The 23,451-nt window shown below is 43.3% G+C and overlaps 1 protein-coding gene across 2 annotated transcripts in view; it reads right to left on the bottom strand.

Moving 5' to 3' along the window:
- The window catches only part of RASSF3 (Ras association domain family member 3), a 164,108-nt gene that overhangs the window by 73,990 nt on the left and 66,667 nt on the right, over nucleotides 1-23,451 (bottom strand). The window contains exon 1 of one of the 2 annotated variants that reach the window (XM_021091946.1): nucleotides 14,095-14,363. The exons of the other annotated variant lie outside the window; for it this stretch is intronic. Within the exon in view, the coding sequence (XP_020947605.1) occupies nucleotides 14,095-14,205 (111 nt within the window). The 5' untranslated portion in view covers nucleotides 14,206-14,363. Of the gene's footprint in view, nucleotides 1-14,094; nucleotides 14,364-23,451 lie in introns of those variants that run through there. 2 annotated transcript variants of the gene reach the window in all.

The raw sequence follows: 23,451 nt of genomic DNA, 5'->3' as shown, positions 1-23,451 counted from the left end.
GCTTTACAGGAGAAAGAAGGGGGTGAAGACTTTGATGGGTAGCCTCAGGCTTGGTCAGGAGGAATCAGCCCCTTTACCAGAAAACAAAGGCACCACAGTGATGGGGGCGGGGGGGGGGGTAAGTCTCTAGGAATGACTGAAGCTCCTTCCTAATCAATTACATTGAGAGCCTCAATTCATTTTTGCTCAATAAAGTCAAAGAAACACAATTTCCTTCTGTCTTTCATTCTTTGGCTAGATTATTAGGTTCACTCCAAATCTCTCAATGGGAACCTGGGAACCTCCATATGTCGCAGGCGTAGCCCTAGAAAAGACAATCAATCAATCAATCAATCAATCCAATTGCTTATATTTACTATGGCTTATTATGTGCCAGGTATGCTACTACTTTATAGAATAAACTGAGGTTTAAAGAGGTGCAATGACTTGCCCAAGACAATGCAGCAAACATTGATTTAACTCAAGGTGCCTCACACAAGTGCCTGCTTTTAATCAACAACACACCACACTTTTAGCCCATGGCAAAATCCAGTCCCTTTTTTCTTAAAAGGTAATAGCCTCACCTGAAAAGATCAAAATTCATTTTGTTTTTCCTTTTTATAAAGATGGTTTGTTTTAGGGCTTTTTTGTTTTTGTTTTTTTTGTTTTTTGGTCTTTTTAGGGCCACACCCTTGGCTTATGGAGGTTCCCAGGCTAGGGGTCGAATTGGAGTCACAGCTGCCAGCCAACACCACAGCTCACACACAGCAAAGCCAGATCCTTAACCCACTGAGCAAGGCCAGGGGTCAAACCTGCATCCTCGTGCATGCTAGTCAGATTTGTTTCTGCTGAGCCAGGAGGGGGAACTCCAAGATGTATTTATTTTTATTGAAGTATAATTGACGTACGATATTCTATAAGTTGTAGGTATACAATACAGCGATTCACAACTTTTAAAGGTTATATTCCATTATAAAATACCAGCTATATTCCCTGTATTGTACAATATGTCCTTATTTATTTATTTATTTATTTTGTCTTTTTAGGGCTGCACTGTCGGCATATGGAGGTTCCCAGGCTAGGGGTCTAATTGGAGCTAAGCTGCCGGCCTACGCTGCAGCCACAGCAATAGCAGATCCAAGCCTCGTCTGCAACCTACACCAGAGCTCACAGCAACACCAGATCCTTAACCCACTGAGCAAGGCCAGGGATCGAACCCACAACCTCATGGTTCTCAGTCGGATTTGTTTCTGCTGTGCCACGACTAGAACTCCTTTTAACTTATCTTATACGATGTTTGGACCTCTACCCCTCTCTTGCCCCTCCCTGCTAAGATCCATTGTAATTAATTTGGCACAGAACTAGCATAGTGAGAATGGGTTTCAAGTTGATTTGCTGATACCGGTGGTGCTAGGTTTGCTTTTTGAATGGAACTACTTCTCCTGCATGACCTACTGCCAAATCCTCTCCACCAAATGGCAGGAATAATTATGCTTTGGGTACAGGGCGCAGAAGACATGTCCTCTAGCAGAGACCCACAGCACAGGCGAGGATCAAACCCCATGCCTCAGCACAGCAGAACCACCACACGCACGCCAGCCAACTGCACCTTGTGCCCAAGGTGGGCCATTAGGAAAAACAAGAAAGGAATTCTCAAACCTCAGAAAGACCTGAAAGGGCAGTACTTCCCCTCAAAGGAAAACTGGCAAGAAAAAGCAATCCACAAGCCCGTCGAAACAAACAGAAATGGCCTTAAATGGACAGAAGGCATATTATTGTTTCTTTAAACAACCTACATGATATTTACATTTTCCCAGAGCTGGGAAATCACTGACTACAGTCAAGAAACTCCTGAAGTCACCTCTGCTGTGCCATTAAACCTGGCTCTGCTTAAGGCCTACACCAATAAAACCTCTGTTTCATTTCTCATCTCCAAGTTCCACCGAAATGAAAGTTCAAATAAACCACCTGAATTTCAATTCCCTTGGAAAGCTCCTTTAACTGTAAAACATGATGGAAGGTTAAACATTTGTGTTGGTATTTTTCTCCTATCTCATGCTCGTAGCTGTGTTGTTTTTTTTTTGTTTTTTTTTTTGTTTTTTTTGTCTTTTTGCTATTTCTTGGGCCGCTCCAGCAGCACATGGAGGTTCCCAGGCTAGGGGTCGAATTGGAGCTGTAGCAGCCAGCCTACACCACAGCCACAGCAACGCAGGATCTGAGCCGCGTCTGCAGCCTACACCACAGCTCAGGGCAATGCCAGATCCTTAACCCACTGAGCAAGGCCAGGGATCAAACCCACAACCTCATGGTTCCTAGTTGGATTCATTAACCACTGAGCCACGATGGGAACTCCCTGTTTTCTATCTTCATGAACATGTTTTAGGCTTTTGTTTGTTTGCTGTTTGAGAACTATAACAGACACACACAAGTGTCTATAGTTTAACTGGTAAAATATCTAAAAATAGTCCTTGAAACAAGCATTTGTGGGAAATTTTCAGGGTAAGTTTGAGTTCTCCAAGGATGTGAAAATTAAGGAGGGGTCATAATCTAAAGTCAGAAATAAGTCCTCGTATTCTTTTAAAAGATTCACTTAATTAAAATAATCTGAAAGAGGGAAAAAAATTAAATGAGGGCAAACCAGCTTTTATTCAGATTACAAGAGATTAATTAAGCAACAATTTTCTTTCTTTCTTTTTTTTTTTTTTTTTTTTTTTGCTTTTTAGGAGCACTCTAGTGACATAAAGAAGGCCAGGGATCTAACCCGCATCCTCATGGCTACTAGTCGGGTTCATTTCCACTGTGCTACAAGAGGAATTCCCAAGCAACAATTTTTGACACAGGTGAACCTTAAAGTAGACTGTGGGGCCAGATTCCATCTAATTGCAAAATTTCAACCAAAGACAATATAAACAGTATAAAAACTCTCTTTCGTAGGTAGGGTTTTTTACTAGTTTGCCCTAAGCACTTTCCAATTCCTAGTCTACTTACGAGAGAACTTAGATCCCTCCAGATTCCACCACAGTGGTTTGGACACTGATGCTAAATTTACTGAAATTCAAAGATAAACAGGCACTCCCAGTCACCCTTTTTAATGAGGTTAGTCAAAGACATCATCTGGGTCCCCACCCACTGTATTCCACAGTATTCCCAGGACGCTGATGCCCTCTTAGCAATGCCTTTCCTGTGTCACATAATTATAGGAGTAAGAAGTATTTTGCTCTGAGTTTCAGTGATGTCAGCCTGAAACACATTCTAAAGTTAAAGTATTTCACAAGGCCAGAATGTGCAATGTCCCTTTGGTACAAACAAAGTCAAAAATAACCTAAAGTTCAGCTGACCACAAAAAAGGGGAAGCATCTCCCCAGCTCAATAGGCATGAGACTCAAAAGGCTCTCTCAAGATTTCCACCTACCTATCAAATGGTCAAAGGCCATGAACAATGCTCACAGCAAGAGCAAGACCCGCTCAGAAGTTATTTAAAAAAATATTAAAGTCACCGTTAATTAAAGGAATGCAAATTAACAATGAGGTGCCTTTACAAAGTTTTCTATCTTACTGACTATACCCTGCGGAACTAAGGGTGTGATGAAACTAAATATAGACTTAAATTGGCAATAAATAACTAGAGCCATAAAAATGGTTACACTTTAACCATATATGGGAATGAGTATGTGTATATGTATGCCTGAATCACTCTGCTGCACAGAAGAAATGAATAAACAATGTAAATCAAATAAATATACTTCAATAACTTTTTTTTTAAAGTATCTAACTCCTGGAGTTCCCTTGTGGCGCAGTGCGGTATAACGATCCAGCATTGTCACTGCAGTGGCGTGGGTCACTGCTGTGACACAGGTTCGATCCCTGGCCCAGGCATCTCCACATGCCATGGGTGTGGCCTCCCAAAATGATAAATTTTTTTAATTTGAAAAATTAAAAGTACACATCTCTTAAGAAAAAAAAAAAGTTACACCCTCATGCTCAGTAAATTTCACTCTGTACATCTTTAAAAAAAAAAAATCCATAATGGTAGAGGCTTGTTGCTCAAGATGTTCACTACAGGGTTATGTACAGTACCAAAAATTAGAAACACCTGTGTTCTCCCTTATTTGGGGAATAATGCATATTCAATAAATACAACACAGACATCAAAATGATAGCTGAAATCACACAGCAATACCTCATAATTCTTTTTTTTTTTTTTTGAGTCCCAAATCTTTTTTTTTTTTTTTTTTTTGGCCACACCCACAGCATGCAGAAGCTCCCAGGCCTAGGGTCAAACATGCACCAAAGCAGCAACCTGAGCCACAGCAGTGGCAAGGCTGGATCTTTAACCCACTGAGCCACCAGGGACCTCCTCAACTCTAAGCTTAAGTAGCAGAACACAAATTTGTCAATACAGCATCCCTCAAAAAATTAAAAACAGAATCATCACATGATTCAGCAATGTCACTTCACCTGAAATAAAACAAAGTAAGGTCTCATAGAGGTATCTGTCCACTCATGTTCAGAGCAGCATTATTCACAATAAACAGCCAAAAGGTGGAAGCAGTCCAAATGTCCATCGAGGGCTGAGCGATGGATAAACAAAACGAGGTATATACATACAATGGAATATTATTCAGACTTAAAGGAAGGAAATTCTGACACATGGTTGAACCTCAAGGACATTGTGCTAAGTGAAATAGGCCAATCGCAAAAAGACAAATACTGCATGATTCCACCTAAGACATCTGGAACAGTCAAACTCTTAAAAAAACAGAAAGTAGAATGCTGGTTGCCAGGAGCTGGCCGGAAGGAGAAAATGGGGAACTGTAGTTGAATGAGGCCAGAGTTTCAGTTTCCAATATGAAAAAGTTCTAGCAATTGGATACACACCAATGTAAATAATCTTAACACTGCTGAACAGTTAAAAATGGTTTAGATGGCAAATTTTATGTTAGTGTATTACACCATATTTTTTAAATGTCAGACAGTAGGATTATATACATTCAAAACAGAGGAAAAAACTAGAAAATAATTCACAAAATAATATTTATGTATTAGTAATCTGCAGTGACTTTTTTTTTTTTTTGGTCTTTTTGCCTTTTCTTGAGTCGCTCCTGCAGCACATGGAGTTTCACAGGATAGGGGTCTAACTGGAGCCGTAGCCACCGGCCTATGCCAGAGCCACAGCAACGTGGGATCCAAGCCGCGTCTGTGACCTACACCACAGCTCATGGCAACGCCGGATCCTAACCCACTGAGCAAGGCCAGGGATCGAACCCACAATCTCATGGTTCCTAGTCGGATTCGTTAACCACTGCGCCACGACAAGAACTCCTCCACAGTGATTTTTATAGTACTCTTACCACTAAAAAAATTTAAGAACATATGGCTCTAGCTACCCAAAAAAATCTTTCCTTTTTTTGGCCAAGCTGTGGCATGTAGAAGTTCCCAGGCCAGGGACTGAACACGAGCCACAGCAGCAACCCAAGCCACTGCAGTGACAATGCCAGATCCTTAACCCACTGAGCCACAGGGAACTCCTACCTTAAAATCCTTCCAGTATAAATGACATGCATCCTAGAAATAACTTATTTTTTATAGCATATACAAAACAAAGATGGAGCCAAATGTTTAACTAAGATCTTGCTCTTCACCTTGGATAAGAGGTGATCTAAGCTCTGTGACAGCAGGTTTCAGTCAATTTTGTGCACCAAATCCCTAGCATGGGTCTAGCCCACTATGAATATTCAATAAACACTTGGGAAATGAATTTAGAAAACTCCTTCCACAATATGTCCATGCACGCACACACACATTTGCCCAACCTGCATTAATTTCATGAAAACACTCTAAATCTTTTTTTTTTTTTTTTTTTTTAAGGCTGCACCTGTGGCACATGGAAGTTTCCAGGCTGGGGGTCAAAAATCGGAGCTACAGCTGCTGCTACACCACAGCAACTCGGAATCCCCAGCAGCGTCTGCGACCTACACCACGGCTCCCAGGCAACACTGGATCCCCGACCCACTGAGGGAGGCCAGGGATCGAACCCGCATCCTCATAGATAGTAGTCAGATTCCTTTCCACTGCACCACAAAGGGAATCCCCACATTCTAAATCTTTTAAATCTAAGATCTTCTAGGTCTATTCTCCTGGTCTCCAATTTCCCAATTCATCCTTTTTCCTCTAATTATCTCACTTTGTTTAGTATCTGGATCAAGAACTGAGTGCTGCAATATATAATTAGCAAATTATCTTAGCTGATGGAATCATGGAGCAGCAGTGAGCAATTATAGTCCATAAAATGCAGATTACTCTGGCTGTTTTAATACTCTATGAAAGAACGGGTCCTCTCCTCTGTACACCAAAGGCAGAGCTGCAACTGGAATGATGTCATTAGGAGAGTTTCATCCTAAGTGAAAAAAAGGGAAGTCCCCCCTACACACACACAAGTTTCACAACCTCAAAATGCTGGTATGTGCGACCCAAACTAGGCTGAGAAGAAACTATTCCCAACAACAAAGGGCAAGTTCCCCTTTACAAAGAAAAATCTTCCCAGTGTGCCTGGCTGGCGCCCCATTCATTCTGCTGCCATCCAGAGGATGGAGAGTGACACCCCTGATGAGTTAGTAGCTCTGCTTTTGCATACAGCATTGCCCAACAGAGATAGGATGCAAGTCACTAATTCGCAATTTTCCAATAGCCACGTGAAAAAATAAATAGGTAAAAATTAATGTTCTTAACTTCAGTATATCCAAAATATGATTTCAACATGTAATCAATATTTTTAAATTACTGTGATATATTTTATATTCTCTTTCCTTTGTCTTAGAAGGCCAGTGTGCATTTTAGACTTCTCAAATCAGGCTAGCTATATTTCAAGGACTCACAGCCACATTCGGCTAGTAAACTACCCTACCGGGCAACACAGTCTTAGAACGATGGTCACTTTGATTTTGTGACTTTTTTTTTTTTTTTTTTTTTTTTTGTCTTTTTATGGCCACACTTGCAGATGGACGTTTCCAGGCTAGAGGGCTGAACTGAAGCTGCATCTGTGGCCTCCACCCCAGCCACAGCAACACCGGATCCTTAACCCAATGAGCATGGCCAGGGATCAAACCTGTATCCTCACAGACACTCTGTCAGGTTCTTAAACCCACTGAGCCACAACAGGAACTTGTGGTTTTGTGACTTTTTTACATTAATTTCACATTTTTATCTTTTATTTTTTTTTTAAGGTTCTGACATCTCTTTCCTAGCATATATCTGGCACCTCACCATTTAAAAAAAAAAAAAAAAGTAACAAGTAAAGGAAAAACCATCTGACTAGCCACTGATAGCCAAAACAGAACTAACCATAGTATGTTTCTGCTGGAACCCAGTCACCTACAATTTTAGGACAGATGTCAACAGAGCAATGTGGCTCGTTTTACAGAGATACACAGCTCCATCAACACTTCCACTTAAATAGATGTGACAGCTTTACCAGCCTTTGCACATCAGGGGTGTTCCTGAAAAACTGTAAACTGTTAGAAGTTTCCTCTCCCTAAAGGAGTAACCACTTTAAAGAAAAAGGAGATGCTTTAATTTGCATTCTTTGATGAGCTTTTCAAAAATATTACTAAATGAGGCTAGGGACATTGTATTTTTCACTGCTCTATCCCCAGGGCCAGACTGGGAAGGGTGCGGGGATTCTCCTTACATGTTGCCTTCTCAAAGAAGTCTTCCTGAACCACCAGTCAGAAGCAGCACCCCTCCCCTCAGCCCTCTGCTCTTTCCCTTCATCGCAAAAATAAACTCAACGGTTGAGTGAATGAATGAATGATGGGCTTTCTTAAAATAAGGGAAAAATAAATAGCCAGTTCTAAACTAGTAGTAACAGATATCATCTACATCACTTTTTTTTTTTTTTTTTTGGTCTTTTTGCCTTTTCTAGGGCCGCTCCCACAGCATATGGAGGTTCCCAGGTTAGGGGTCTAATCGGAGCTGTAGCCGCCGGCCTGCGCCAGAGCCACAGCAACGAGGGATCCGAGCCACATCTACGAACTATGCCACAGCTCAGGCAACGCCGGATCCTTAACCCACTGGAGCAAGGCCAGGGATCGAACCAGAAACCTCATGGTTTCTAGTCAGATTTGTTAACCCCTGAGCCACAACGGGAACTCCTATTATCCATTTTTAAATGATTACCATGTGTAAGATACCATGGAGGCTTGTGGTCTAGGTGGGAGAGGGAGAGAATGATGAGTAGGCTTTCATTTATTCAAGTGCCCACTAAGTGCTAGGAATTTATTTGGGACCCTGGGTAAACATGCTAGTCTCTGTCCTGAACAAAATACAACTACAAATTATAATTTTTGCTATGGTAGGAAAAAGCAGAGGACTTTTAGAAGGAAGGGTGCCTACTTTGGATTGAGTGGTGGTTCAGGAAGACTTCTCCAAGAAGGTGACATGCAAGTTGACTAGGGAAGAAGAAACACGGGAAGCAATTCCAGGCCCAGGTTCTACGATGGGGAATAACTTGGATCCTGAAAGGGAAGCTGCAGGAAGCTAATATGACTAGAATCCTAGTTACAGGCTGTCATCTAAAAGTTGATGCAAGAGTTCTGCTGGGGCGCAGTGGGTTAAGGAATCCAACTGCAGTGGCTTGGGTCAGTCCCTGGCCTGGGAACTGCCATATGCCATGGATGCAGCCATAATTAATTTATTAATTAATGAAAGTTGTTGCATCAGTGAGTAGACCATAAGCTGGGCCTTACGTATGGGCAAGGTTTGCTTAGCCAGAATAAAACCTCCTATCAGTATGTTACTTGCCACTTTGATGTTCTCTTACTTGTCATGCAGAAATATCAACTAGTTTCATCCTTTGATTTATAGTATGTCAACCAGTTTCATTATTGCTGGTATAAGCTTAATGTATTAAAACTAGGAATCAAACAAAATAAGAATCTCCCAAATTGTAGAACAACAACAACAACAACAACAAAACCTCCTATCAGGCAAGGTATACTTGAGCTGTTCAATGAGACAAGTAAAGGGGCCAAGTTTGCCAAGATGTATCTTTGCAAGCATCTGTCTTATAATATCCGAGGCTGTCTTTCACCAGCCCTTCTGAAGAGGGGCTCAGCTAGCTTATGACCCTGGGACAAATCAAAAGTGAAAAGCAAGCCTCAAACTGGGGCCTTTATCAAAAGACAGCTATTTATGTGGGAAGCGAAGACTGAAGCAAGAGCGGACGCTCCAGGCTAGGAGCTGGTGATCAGGCCACACTAGAAAGCACTTGGTGAGCCTCATTTTTTTGGTCCCAGAAAATGAATGTTTACAGTATGACATGCACTGCCTGCCAAAGGAAGTCTAAAAAAGAAAAACCATGTTATTGGATATTTTTAGCTTTTCTTTTCATAAATGTTTTGTGTCTCGGCTTTCCAAATAATTCCAGATAAGTTAGCAAGTTAGCCAGAAGAAGAAATGGGGCAGAGAGGGTATTGTTCGAGTATGCAGGTAGCTAAGATTGGTGACTAATTTTCTTTTGAAATTCAGTTAAAGGAATGTGTCTCTGTGAGTCCTGCTCACACAAACACAAAATTCCAGTGGATTAATACTGTGTAAGAACAGAACATATCAGACATGGCCACAGGATGTGCAAATGACCGTGCCCCCAGCAAAATGATTGCTGGGAATGTTTATATTCTGTAATATAGGGATTCAATGTTAGTATGAAAAGTAGAGCCAAAATACCTTTGATGTCATAAACCATCATTCTTCTCCACTGCGCCCCTGCCCCTAGCAATCTATCGCCAAAACTTGTTTTTTTTTCTTTTTACAGATGCACCTGTGGCATATTGAAATTCCTGAGCTAGGAATCGAACATGAGCTGCAGCTGCCAGCCTACGCCACAGCCAAGACAACACGGGATCCAAGCCTTATCTGCAACCTATGCCACCTCGACACTGGATCCTTAAACCACTGAGCAAGGCCAGGGATAGAAACTGCATCCTCACATCTGGTCCTTAATCCACTGAGCCACAATGGGAACTCCTACTGCCAAAACGTCTAACGGAAACACTTAATAAAATAGTGCAACTCATTACTGTTGATTCTAGCAGTAAGACAGAACCAGAGAACCACAAAAATACTAAAGTTATAATAAGGAAAAAACCTGCGGGCAAACTTGAGGCCTGTTATGTGGAATCTCACAGGCTTGCCTTATTAAGGGATATTTTACCATAGCTTTTTTCTTTTTCTTTTTTTTCTTTTGTCTTTTTGTCTTTTTTTTAGGACTGCACCTGCAGCATATGGAGGTTCCCAGCATAGGGGTCTAATCGGAGCTGTAGCCGCTGGCCTACACCACAGCCACAGCAATGCCAGATCCGAGCCACGTCTGCGACCTACACCACAGCTCATGGCAACGCCAGATCCTTAACCCACTGAGCAAGGCCAGGGATTGAATCCGCAACCTCATGGTTCCTAGTCAGATTTGTTAACCACTGAGCCATGACGGGAACTCCTACCACAGCTTTTCAAGTTCTTCAAGACTTCCCGACTATTCTACTTCTAAAGTGAACACACTGTCATTTCTTATTCCTATTATCTACCAGAGGCTCAAGAAGAAAAGTGATCACCTTAGCTTACAGAAAAAGTAGAATAAGACAGGCTCTGAAAGATTATATTAATAATTTTGGTCCATTTCTACTCTTGGAAGCCTGAATGTGTAGAAAAGGAAAGCTGAAATACAGACTGCTGATATTCTTGGTTTTGCACAAAACAAAAGTGAATTCACAAGTATGAATTATGAACACTGCAATGAAGATATATCAGGATAGGGTGTCAATATTTTAAGAAACTCCTAAATTAGAGATGTTCGTTTTGCAAAAGGAAAATGGAATTTTACAATTGTTTCTACAGCTGAGAAGCAGCAAAAGGAGTCAGGAAAACTTTGAGTTCTGCCTTTTCCCTACTTAAGCATGGGTCTTGGTGAGTCACTTCATAAGGCCTAACCTTTCAATAGGATAATGCTGCAGAGGATTCTTGAAAGAATCGTAAGATAGGTACATTGAAAACATGTAAAGAGCCAATAATTATCAAACCAGGAAAGCAATTCATTCAACTAATATTAACCAACCACTGACAGATGCCCTGGGCGTATAGCAGTAAGCATGATATTCAAATTCCCACAAAAAGGCCTCATGTTCGGTTCCTTCATATCTTCCAGAGGTTTTTAAGGCTTTTTTCTCCCCCCACCCCTTAAAAAGGGTACCAGTATAAAATAAGAAAGAAAATGATAACATTTTTGTTATTGTTGGAGACAAAGAAGTCGGGCTATGTTCCTTTGCCTGGCAAGAGAAGAAAGAAATTTCTCAACTTCCCTCCTCCTTTTTCCCCAGCTTCCATTCACCACAAACTTGCTTTCCCTGGGTATTTTCAAGATTTCTAGAAACCACATCTTCCTGGCTATTCCAACAGGTGGTAGAGCACCAAAAAAAAAAAAAGACACTGTTAACAACAGCAGGCCCTTCTGGCCACCCTTCTCTTTCCACTTCTCTAGGGAAAGGATGAATTTCTCTTCTACCCTATGTGTTAGAAACACTTAATTCTTACAATCCCCAGCTTTTTAAAAAATGAAAAAAAGATGTATCTAACCTTACCTAAAAGAAATTTTCTATGTTAAGGGCCTTGTTTTAAATGTATGATGTTTTTAACTTCCTTAACTCACATACCTTATCAGGAATTTAACAGACTCTCTTTAAATAAACCAAAATGCCCACAAAAATTCAGTTAGAACACCTTCTCCAACAGGCAAATAAATCCTCCAACTCAGCACATTGTATGTGCCGTGAAAAGGGGAAATGGACAGGCAACTAAGCTTCAGAACATACTTCAAAGCTCTTTATGCAAAGATCTAGGTCTTACTGTCCTGACTTTCAGCACTATCTTCAAAATACATACTGATGTTAGGCTAATTCTAAGTGCTAAACAAGTAACATTAAATGAGTGTCATATATATACTAGGTGAACATTACATAAATTAATGAGTAGAACAGACATACTGTTTGTGTACAAACCCAGAAAAAAAATGTCTACTTTTTAAAGCACTAAAGCATTCTCCTACAAGTCCAACCTAGCTCCTTTGGCCCTTGTCAAGGAGCATCTCACACCTGGAAACCCAGCTAGTTTTCCGGAGATACTAGTCACCTCTGGAACTCGCACAACCATCTCTGACAATCTCTACTCAAAGTGTCGAATGATGACAGCAATATAAACGGAGGGAAAAAAATACAAACTAGAGAAGAGGAAGAAAGGGGAGGCCAACAAAAAAAGAGAAAGGTGAAAAAAGCACAAGGAAATGCAATTCTTCCAGGAACTACTGGGATGGGCAGGTATTTCTGACTTGCAAACACCACAGCAAACTCAAGCTGTCAGAACACACTCTACAGAAAATAAGGTTTCACCTGCTATGGACAGAATGTTTGCAAAGCTCCCCCGCCACCACCCCCCCGCCCCCATTCACAGGATGAAGCCCTAACGTGACAGCATTTGAAGGTGTGGCCTTTGGGAGGTTATCGGGTCTTGAGGGTGGTCCCCACGAGGGGATGAGTGTCGTTTTAAGAGAGGGATCCCCTTCTCCCTCTCCCTGTGAGAACACCGGTAGAAGTCAGCTGTCCCGTGAGCCAGGAAGGGGCCCTTATCAGAACCCAACAGTGCTGGCACAGAGATCTGTGACTTCTAGCCTCCCGACCTGTCAGAAATACCTACTTGTTGCTTTTGTTAGAGCAGCCTCAGCTGGGATATCACTTAAAGCGGCTGTCATGTATGGCCTTGCGCCTTAGAAACAATAAAGAGGGGAGGCCCTACAGAACCAGACCTTCACTCCGGATCACCTGCTACTGAGTAAGGGCACCTGACTTCACGCTTGCTTTTCCCAGCCCCTTTCCCCTTGTTCCGGTTTGGACCTTAAAAAGTTCAAGAGGAGAACTTCCGAAGCTTAAAAAGAAATTTAACCTCGGAAAGTGGTTAAACTTAAAAAAAGTCTGGCAAGGAAACCCTGACACATTTCTCCGTCCTCATCCCTCCCATTACTCATCACCCGGCCTTGTACGATTTTCCCTGCTTCAGGTCTCCAGCACCAAGTCTGATGGTAACGTTTGGCGCGCGCCTGTTGTTTTTTAAGAGTAACCAATTTGTTCCATCCCAGCCTTCGCTAATCTGATACGAGCAAGTCTAAGTTGGCAAGGCTCCCTCACTGTGGCTCCCAGGGCCAGGAGGCCGCGGGGTTCAAGAGCCAGTCTTAGAAGCTGGCCAGATGTCCCGTTTCGGGGTAGCCTCCCTGAAAGACACTGTCACGGCAGGCGAAACCCGCCCAAGATCCCTTCCCGTTTTTTCCCAAATCATGCTTCCCACTGCACGCTTCCTCCAAAAAAGGAAAAAACCAGCCTAAGGCTCAGCAGTCGCCGGCTGGTCCTACCTAGCACCGGAACGTGTTTGCAAAACATTCGAGGCACCCATAAACTTGACTTTACGGGCCCCCAAGATTTAGTGAGCGCCTGCTACCGTCAGGCCCCGCGTTTCTCCCGGCGCTCTCCTCCCCCACCCGCCACCAGAGGCTCCTGGACTGGAAGGTAGGGGAAGCCAGGTCCCCACAGCCACTCCTGGCTGTTACATGGCCCCCAAGCCACTCAGGGGGCCACAGGCCAGTGAACGGACTAATAGTGGGGGCCGGTGTGAACACCGGATCGCTGACTCCGCGGGGGTGCGAAGGGCGTACCCCGGCGCAGGGGAAACGCCGGGAGGGGTCGGGGGACGCCTCCTGGCTCTTGGAACTGCTTTCCAGCCGCCGGGCGCCCGAGGCGGAGCTGCAGAGGCCATCTGGCGCGGCAGGGAAGAGCGCCCTCGGCCTCCCCGCCCTTGCTCCCGCTTCCCTCCCCAGGGAACCCCGCGCACACCGCACGCCGGCAACAAACTCAAGGCACTATCCCGGGATCCGAAAAGGCAGAAACCCCATCTCGGCGGCCTCATCCTCGCGAGCATCCCCCGCGAGTCCCACGAAGACACGTGGAGTTGGGGTCCCGCCGCCCCAGGACCCCCTCGGAGAGTTCCCGCACGGCTACAGTAACTACCCGACACGCCACTCACTTGCTGGCCGGCGCGGGGTTTGCCCTGGGGCGCTCTCCTGAAGAAAGAGGTCCTGGCGGTGAAGAAGAAGTCCTCGGCGTCCTCCTCCAGGCTGCTGTAGCCGCTGCTCATGCTGCTGGTCCCGTCGCGCGCCGGCCGCCTACCCGGGGCGCAGGCGGCCAGGCAGCGGGTGCCGCGCCCGCCCGCCCCGTGAGGTTACCGGCGCGCGGCCCCGAGCCGCCGGCGGGCTGTCCTCCTGCAGCTGCGGCCGCCGCTCAATCCCGCCGGCCCGGCCCCTCCCGCTGCCTCCCGGCTTCCCCGCCTGCTTGCAGGCGCCGCCTGGGCGGGGAGCGCCCAGCGACGCCTCCTCCGGGGCCCCGCCCCTCGTCCCGCGGGCCCCGCCCCGCGAGGCCCGGGAGGCTCCCCACAAGGTCGTGGCAGTCCCCGCGCGGCGGCAGGTGGGGGCAGCGCAGCCCGTCTGCTTCAGGCGCGCCGCTCTTCCCTAGCAGAGTTTGGGGAACCCGCTTGGATTCTGGCGCTGCAGTACTCCGGGTCGCTTTCCCAACCGCCCGGAAACTGCCAATTCCTCGGAGATCAGTCCACCCGCCCCCACCTCGGCTAACTCGGCTTTGGGGGAGGGCCCAAGCAGAGCCGGGAACTTGCTCTACTCTCCCCCCTGCTCGCCCCCTTGCGGGGTCCAGCGGGTGGCGGTGGAGACTGTAGGGCCAAGGGACCCCCTCTCCCCCCGACCCTGGAGCGTCCTGCAAACCGTTTTGCTCCGTCCTGAACCCCGGCGGTTTGGCTTTCCAGGAGAGTTAAATGTTAGCCGAGATGAGTGGGGAAGTAACGACCGGATTGAGTTTATTCAAAAGAAAACATCCTTTCCGGAAATTCAGTTGAGCTTCGGTCTTTCCCTCTCGCCCTTCTTTCTAGTGAAGGTTCACTCCCAGAAAAGGACAGCCAAGGTCATTATGATCTTAGAGGCCATTTGGTGCGAAGAGGGGTGAACTAGTCCTGCAGTTCGAGTACTTATTAATTAAACGTGCTTTTTAAAGTATCCTCTTCCACAATCCGCTGTAAACCTACACAGCATGATATCAGTGTTGGGGTGAAGTGTTCAAGGAACTCTATTCAACCTGCCAAAAAAAAAAAAAAAATTCCCTATTTTCTGACAGTCATCTGGTCCTCTTTTTTTTTTTTTTTTTTAATTTGTTTTTGTTTTGCGTCTTTTTAGGGCGGCATCTGTGGCATATGGAGGTTCCCAGGCTAGGGGAATCAGAGCTCTAGCTGCGGGCCTATACCACAGACCCAGCAACGCTGGATCCCAGCCCCGTTTGCTACCTACACCATAGCTCGGGGCAACGCGGGATCCGTACCCCATTGAGCGAGGCCAGGGATTGAACCTGCGTCCTCAGTCCTCATGGATACCAGCTGGTTTCGTTGACTGCCGAGCCACCAGGGGAACTCCTAATCCTCTTTAAAAATGCAAAATGTTTCCTCTAAGCCACCTGTGGGGAATAGTCATTTACACCTTGGTCTTATTGAATTGATTGAAATCATACTAATTTCCTTGCAGAGATCCTGACTGAAACGTTGATTTGAAGCTTCAGCCCAGCTATGGTAAAGCCAGCTTTAGGAGAGGTTCCATTAGGAGGGGAAGAAAGGAGTTAGAAAATACAAGTTTTCACCCACTATAGTTAAACTTTCTTGCATTATCTCCTTTAACCCTGAAAACAGCTCCATAAGGCAGTAAATTCTATTTTGTGCTCATTTTTTACATAGAGCATCTGGGACTTAGAGGAAGGGAGCTGTAAGGTGGGCAGGGCTGGGATCATTCTGATCTGAAGGTCTTCAGATACCCTCTAAGTCCTCTGCTTGGTCCATGGTCAGCCATGGTCACTTGTGGACCAGTTGGGAGGGAGAGCTGACCCAGAGATGACAGGAAGGAGAGAACTGGCTCTTGAGTCATCCTACCCTCAGGCAGAAAGAAGACTTGCATGCCTGCTCTACCTTCTTTCAGGCTTACTCGCACATCCAGCTTTGCAAAGTTGTCTATTAACCCAAATGATTCACAGCAACCCTAGGAGGCAGGCCTTGGAGTTACAGCCCATTTTATTTCTTTTTTCTTTTTTGGCTACCCCACGGCATATGGACTTTGGAGGGCCAGGGATCTGATCCAAGCCAAAGTTGCTACCTACATCTGCAGCTGTAGCAACACCGGATCCTTTAACTCACTGAGCCTGGCTAGGATCAAACTTGCATCCTCGCCCTGCAGAGATGCTAAAGATCTCCTTGTACCACAGAGGAACTCCCCATTTTAAAGATCTTGTAACATTAAAGCCTTCCCAGCCACACAACTACTGAATAATTAGAAACAAGGAACTTTTTTTTTTTTGTCCTTGCCTTCGAGGCATGCAGAAGTTCCTGGGCCAGGGATCCAGCCTGCACTGTAGCAGTGACAACGCTGGAGGCTTAAGCACTAGACCACCAGGGAACTCCAGGAATTCTATATTGTTTCACCCAGTCTAAGCTGATCCCTGTGTGCCATGTAAATAACATAATGTAAAAGAATAAGATGATTTAGTTACTTAATGATAGATTTTTGTCATTTGGTTTCTCTTATTTTAACATAACGTAATAACAATCTTTATTAGATACTCCAATTTAAAAGTAATGTGTAGGTTAAAGAACTTAAATAACTTTTTTATCATGGATGGAAATAAAGAAATAACTCCACCCAGAACAAATTATTTTAAACAGCTTCTGAATACTTTGAAGAAAAATATTAAAAGAAAAAAAATACATTAAAGTGCTTTGTGATCCACTATACCATAAAAGGGATTTTTTTCATGGTATTGTTTTTCAGTTCCAAAGAACCGAATTACTTTTTATACCTGTCAGCACACCATGAGAATCAAGTGTAACAAAAAGGCATAATTGAATAACGAAGTAGAAGCACTGCTTTTAAACCACAAAAAGCAATAGATAAATAAATAAATAAATAAAGCAGGAAGAATCGGCATTGTGTTTCCTAAAAGCAACATAGTAATCATGTATCTATATTTTCGATAGTATTCTTGATAAAAATATTATGAATTTAAAATTTGGTTTGTTATATTAGTATTTGTAAAAATTCAAAATGTCACATTAAACAACTAGACATTTTTTCTCTTTATTATAGTTGACTTACAATATTGTGCCAGTTTCTGCCATACAGCAATAACTAAACATTTTTAACATTTAAAACTCAGAGAAGAGGTTGGAATAAATAAAATGTATGCAACCACGTTCCGTTTTTGTTTTTTTTGTTTTTTCCTTTTTCAGCCACACCGGTGACATATGGAAGTTCCCAGGCTAGAGAGCCAGAGGTGTGACCTATGCCACAGCTGCAGCAATGCTGGATCCTTAACCCAATGCCACAGGGAACCACCACAGAAACAAATCGGATTGCTAACCCACTGTGCCACCGTGGGAACTCTCCCAAGTTCAGTTTTGAATAGACTTACCGTCAAATACAGAGTAGTTTTGTCTGTTTGTTTGTTTTTTGCTTTTTAGGACTGCACCCATGGCATATGGAGGTTCCCAAGCTAGGGGTCAAATCGGAGCTGTAGCCACTGGCCTATGCCACAGCCACAGCAACACTAGATCTGAGACTCATCTGCAACCTACACCACAGGTCATGGCAATGCTGGATCGCTGATCCACTGAACAAGGCCAGGGATCGAACCTGCGTCCTCATGTCCTCATGGATGCTAGTCAGATTCATTTCTGCTGAGCCATGACCGGAACCCCCTACAGCGTAGAATTCTAAGTGGACTCTATTAGAAATGTTCCACTGACACAAGACTCTGATGATGGAGATTTATTTCTGTGTTAAAATGGGGAATATATTTAAGTTAATAATACATGCAAATAGTATAAACACACACAAATGCTTCATAACTTTTGCTTTTGTTTTTTTGCCCCACCCACGGCATGTGAAAATTTCTGGGCCGGGGATTGAACACACAGTGACCGAAGCCATTGCATTGAAAATGCCAGATCCTTAACCAGCATGGCCATGAGGGAAGTCCTGAATGCTTCATCATAATTTTCATCATCCTGTACCTTAAATGATTTTCCTTCATTAGCGTAAAAGGAGAGGCTTTAGTAACAGTTTTAACTGTTATTGCTCACCAAATAAACCACCTAGGAGAAAAATAATACTATAAATGCGATTACAAATCACAAAGTTTAAATCATTATTCAGATTTTTTAAGTACTGTATATCCACAAATAGTAGAATCTCTAATAAATATAGAAAAAATTTAGGCACATCTCACTCTTTTTTTCCTTCTTTTTCAGCCACACCCACAGCATATGGAAGTGCCCTGGCCAGGGATCAAATTCAAGCCACAGCTACAATCTCTTCCACAGCTGTGGCAATGCTAGTGCTTAACTCACTGGGCTACGGCAGGAGCTCTCACATCTGATTCTTTGACTAAATATATTTAAAGGTAAAATTTTCTTTTGTCAATGTGTCCTAATAAAACACAGGATCACAAGGAAAAGATTTCTAGATTTGACTATGTAAAATTTGTAGTATTTTAACACTCACCAAATAGCAAAAGACAGGGAAAAAACTGGGGGAAATATTTTCTACCACAACTGAATCCTTAAAATACAAAGAGCGCATATAAATCAATTAAAACTTTGAACACCTAATGAAAAAATAAGGGACATGACAATCAGTTTATAAAAGGAAAAATAGAGATAAATTAGTCATTTATACATTAAAACATTCACTCAGTCAACAAATATTTATTAAGCACATGCTCTCTGCCAAACTGGTTTTGCACAGGGATATATATGTCACTGGATAAAATAGAAAAAAATCTTTGTTTTAGTAGAGCATGTATTTTAGTGCAGGTTAAAGGGAGACAGGCAAAATGAACAGGAAATTATATTGTATGTTAGAAGGTAGTAAGTACTCTCACATAAAAATTATGGAAGCTGGAGTTCCCATTATGGCTCAGTGGTAATGAACCTGACTAGTACCCATGAGGATGCAGGTTCCATCCCTGGCCCTGGGTTAAGGATCCAGCATTGCTGTGAGCTGAAGTGTAGGTCGCAGACGAGTCTCGGATCTGGTGTTGCTGTGGCTGTGGTGTAGGCCGGCAGCTGTAGCTCTGATTGGACCCCTAGCCTGGGAACTTCTATATGCTGCAGGTGCAGCCCTAAAAAGAAAAAAAAAAAAAAAGTTTTTAATTAAAAAATAAAAAATAAAAATAAAAATTATGGGAAAAAAGATGAAGAATTTTTTCCTTTTCCTTTTTTTTTATATAATGATTTTTATTTTTTTCCATTATAGCTGGTTACAGTGTTCTGTCAATTTTCTACTGTACAGCATGGTGACCCAGACCTTTTTTTTTTTTTTTTAATGTGGAAGTTTCTGGGCCAGGGATCAGACCCAAGTCACATCAGTGACCTGAGCTGCAGCAGTGACAACACCAGATCCTTAACCTGATGCACCACAAGGGAACTCAAAGAATGTTTTTGTTTCTTTTTAGGGCCACACCTGCAACATATGGAAGTTCCCAGGTTAGGGGTCAAATCAGAGCTGCAGCTGCCAGCCTGCATCATAGCCACAGCCATGCCAGATCTGAGGCTCATCTACAACCTACACTGGCACTCATGGAAACGCCAGATCCTTAACCCAATGATGAGGCCAGGGATTGAACCCACATCTTCATGGATACTAGTCAGGTTCATTTCTGCTGAGCCATAAATGAAATTCCAAGATTTTTTTTTTTTTTTTTTTTTTTGTCTTTTGTCTTTTTAGGGCCGCACCCACGGCATATGGAGGTTCCCAGGCTAGGCGTCTAATCAGAGCTGTAGCTGCCAGCCTACACCACAGCCACAGCAACGCCAGATCCAAGCCAAGTCTGCGACCTATACCACAGCTCATGGCAATCCTTAACCCACTGAGCAGCAAGCCCAGGGTCGAACCCACAACTTCATGGTTCCTAGTCAGATTTGTTTCTGCTGCGCCATGACAGGAACTCCCCCAAGACTGTTTTAAATAGACTAGTTATTGAAGCTCTCATCAGGAAGGTCATGTTTCAGCAAAAATAGGTAGGAGGTAAGGGAGTTAGCCATGCTGATATCCTTGGGGAAAACATTTTAGATAGAACAGCAAGTGCAAAGGCCCTGAGGCAGGAGTGCACTGGCAGTGTGTCTGACATGGAGGCGCAAGTCATAGGAATTGGGATACAAAAGGAAACAGGGACAGGAGTTCTCGTTGTGTCTCTGCAGGTTAAGAACAGGACACAGTGTCCTGAGCATGTGGGTTCAAGGATGTGGGATCTGCCTAAGTTGCAGATGTATCTGATGTTGCTCTGGCTGTGATGTAGGCCTGCAGCTGCAGCTCCAATTCAATCCCTTGCCTCAGAACCTTCCATATGCCCCAGGTGTGGCTGTAAAAAGGAAAAAAAAAAAAAAAAGGTCTAGATACTCATGTTGCAACAGAACAAAGGGTGGGGGAAAAATGTAATATACATGTAAGGATAACCTGACCCCCTTGCTGTACAGTGGGAAAAAAAAAAAAAAAAAAAAAAAAAGAATGAAATTAAAAAAAAAAAAAAAAAAAAGGGTAACAGGGACAAAAGTTTACTATTCCTATAATACCTTGAAAGCAATTATAGGAATGTTGATTTTGCTTTTTACTCTGAGATGAGAAACCATTGGAGGTTTTCAGCAGAATAATGACATGATGTGACCTTTTTAAAGGACTCCTTTGTTTGCTGGGCAAAGAATAAAATGTTAAGGCTTAAGAAAAATTTGAGCAGATGGAAACAACAAGGTACATTTTTCACTCATGAGATTAGTATTTTTTTTAGTAAGTATCTTTTAAAGTATAGCATGAAACAGCATGCATGCTATGATTACATTGGTGTAGCTATAATCATAGGTACTATTCTTAAAATATGTTTAAAAACTAAGATAATTTATCGAGAGATTTATAATAAAGTCTTTGAGGCATTACCCTGGCACCGGAATAAAAGCTATTTTTTTTCTCCTTCACCCAAAACTCTGTCTCCGAGTTTCTATTTGGCACCTGTAGACAGAGGCTGAATTTCTGCAACAGTCACAGTGACAGACAACTGTTACTTTGATACCTTTGTCTTTCGGAAAAAGTGTGGCCTTAGAGGTTAGGCAGGATTGGATTTGAATAACAGTCACTTTCTCTTGTGTGATTCTTAATAATTTAATTAGTTTCTCTGCCTCAGGTTCCTCATGAGTAAAATGGAAATAACAAGGTTCCCAGTTCAGCCTCTTAAGTTTACTTTAAGGATTAAACAGGAGAAGCCATGTAAAGCCCTTGGCAGAAAATAAAGCCAAGCAAATACTAGTCTTGCTTGCTCTAAATATTAGACCTTGTTACATACTCAACAGCCATGACTCACTTCCTTGTTAACCAAACAAGGACTTTAGTTCAGGAATCCTCCCCGCCCAGAGAAGGAGGTCCCATCCCAGCTCCTCCAGAGTAAGGTCTGATTTTCAGTCAATCCTGGCATCCCGTGGCCCTTGCTGGGGTTTGCTTTAGGTGTGAGCCGGTTGCCTGCAGACCTGGCCCTTGAGACTTTAAGACCTGAGGGAAAGTCGGCTGGGTGGCTTTGGAAAGTTTCCTTACCTTGAAAAGAGACTCACCAAAAAAGGCTGTCTTCTCTTCCACTGGACTTTGCCATGGCTGAATATGGCACCTGGGAATTTGGTAGTCATTTTGTAGACCAAACTAATAGGCTAAAGATGGCGAAGCAGAATGATGCAAAGAACTGGCCTGGGTCCTTGAATTACCAACTTTGAAGCTGCCCTAATTAGGACTTCTTGTTATGTGAGATAATATATTTTTTTTAATTGCTTCAGCCCGTTGAGTCAGCCCATATTATCCTGATATAGTCCCTGATATAAATGATAGTGTCTTTTTTTTTTTTTTTCTGCCAGAAAAGTCCCTCTTATCACGTTTCTGCCAAGTTCTTTTCTCCTCTGTCCACACTGGGTAGAATCAATAGTGACGCAGAGAGAATCTGAAATCAGATTTTCAAAATAATAAATTGTTCCCCTGAAAATAATTTAGAAAGGCCATTCGCTCACATTTGACACAAAAACAACCCATCTCAGAGAGCTGATTTTTAAAATGGCTTTTTTTTTTTTTTTTTTTCCTGCTTCTTTTTTTAGTGCCACACCCTGGGCACATAGAAGTTCCCAGGATAAGGGTGGAATTGGAGCTACAGCTGCTGGCCTACACCACAGCCACAGCAACTAGGGATCCGAGCCATGTCTGCCACCTACACCACAGCTCATAGCAATGCCAGATCCTTAACCCACTGAGCTAGGCCAGGGATAAAACCCGAGTCCTCATGGATCCTAGTCGAGTTCGTTAACTGCTAAGCCATGAAAGGAACTCCTAAAATGGCTTTAAAAGAGGAAAAGAGAGGCGTTCTCGTGGTGGTGCATCGGAAATGAATCCGACTAGGAAGAGTGAGGTTGCAGGAGGTTGCAGGTTTGATCCCTGGCCTCACTCATTGGGTTAAGGATCCGGCCTTGCTGTGAGCTGTGGTGTAGGTTGCAGACGTGGCTGGGATCTGGTGTGTCTATGGCTGTGGTGTAGGCCGGCAGATACAGCTCCGATTCGACCCCTAGCCAGGGAATCTCCATGTGCAGCCCTAAAAAGCAAAAAAAAAAAAAAAAAAAAAAAAAAAAGAGGAAGAGAGATATGCTGCAATTTCTCTCAAAAATTCCGTGGTCCTCAAACTCAAAGATGAGGGAGGTGATCACTTCAGAGCTGGTACTTAGTGGATATGCACCAGGGCGGTTACACTAGTACCATCAGTATGTCTTCTGTTTCAACACAAACAGGGCATCAACTATCACTCTTGTTACCTCCATTTGTTCACGACCACAGCAATAAACAATATGCCAACAGGAAGGCTGTGTGTTTGGTGGCTAAGTATGTGGGCTTGGAAACCAAACTGCCTATGCTGACATGCAGGCTGAGATGGTGTGAGCAACAACGCATTGTCTAACCTGGTGAAGCCTCAGTTCCACATCTGGGAAATGGGCCATAATAGCACTTATCTTGAAGAGTCCTCGTAGGGGATAAATAAAATAAGGCTCATAATACACTGTGCCTGGCACATGCTAAAAGCTCAATTAATGTTACCTAACATGATTACACGTAAGGATAATAGTTCTATGTTTGGATACATCCTGCGTACCCAAGAAAATGATATAGTATCTATCAACCTGGGTGTATAGGGCATGATGAAGGAAAGAAAACCAATGGTCTTTCCCTGCATTAGATTTGCCAATCCAACGTATCTAGGACTTGCTAGCATG

This window comes from Sus scrofa, chromosome 5 (assembly GCF_000003025.6).
Source record: "Sus scrofa isolate TJ Tabasco breed Duroc chromosome 5, Sscrofa11.1, whole genome shotgun sequence".
In the NCBI taxonomy this organism is placed as follows: domain Eukaryota; kingdom Metazoa; phylum Chordata; class Mammalia; order Artiodactyla; family Suidae; genus Sus; species Sus scrofa.
This window is presented reverse-complemented; position numbering and strand designations above follow the sequence as displayed.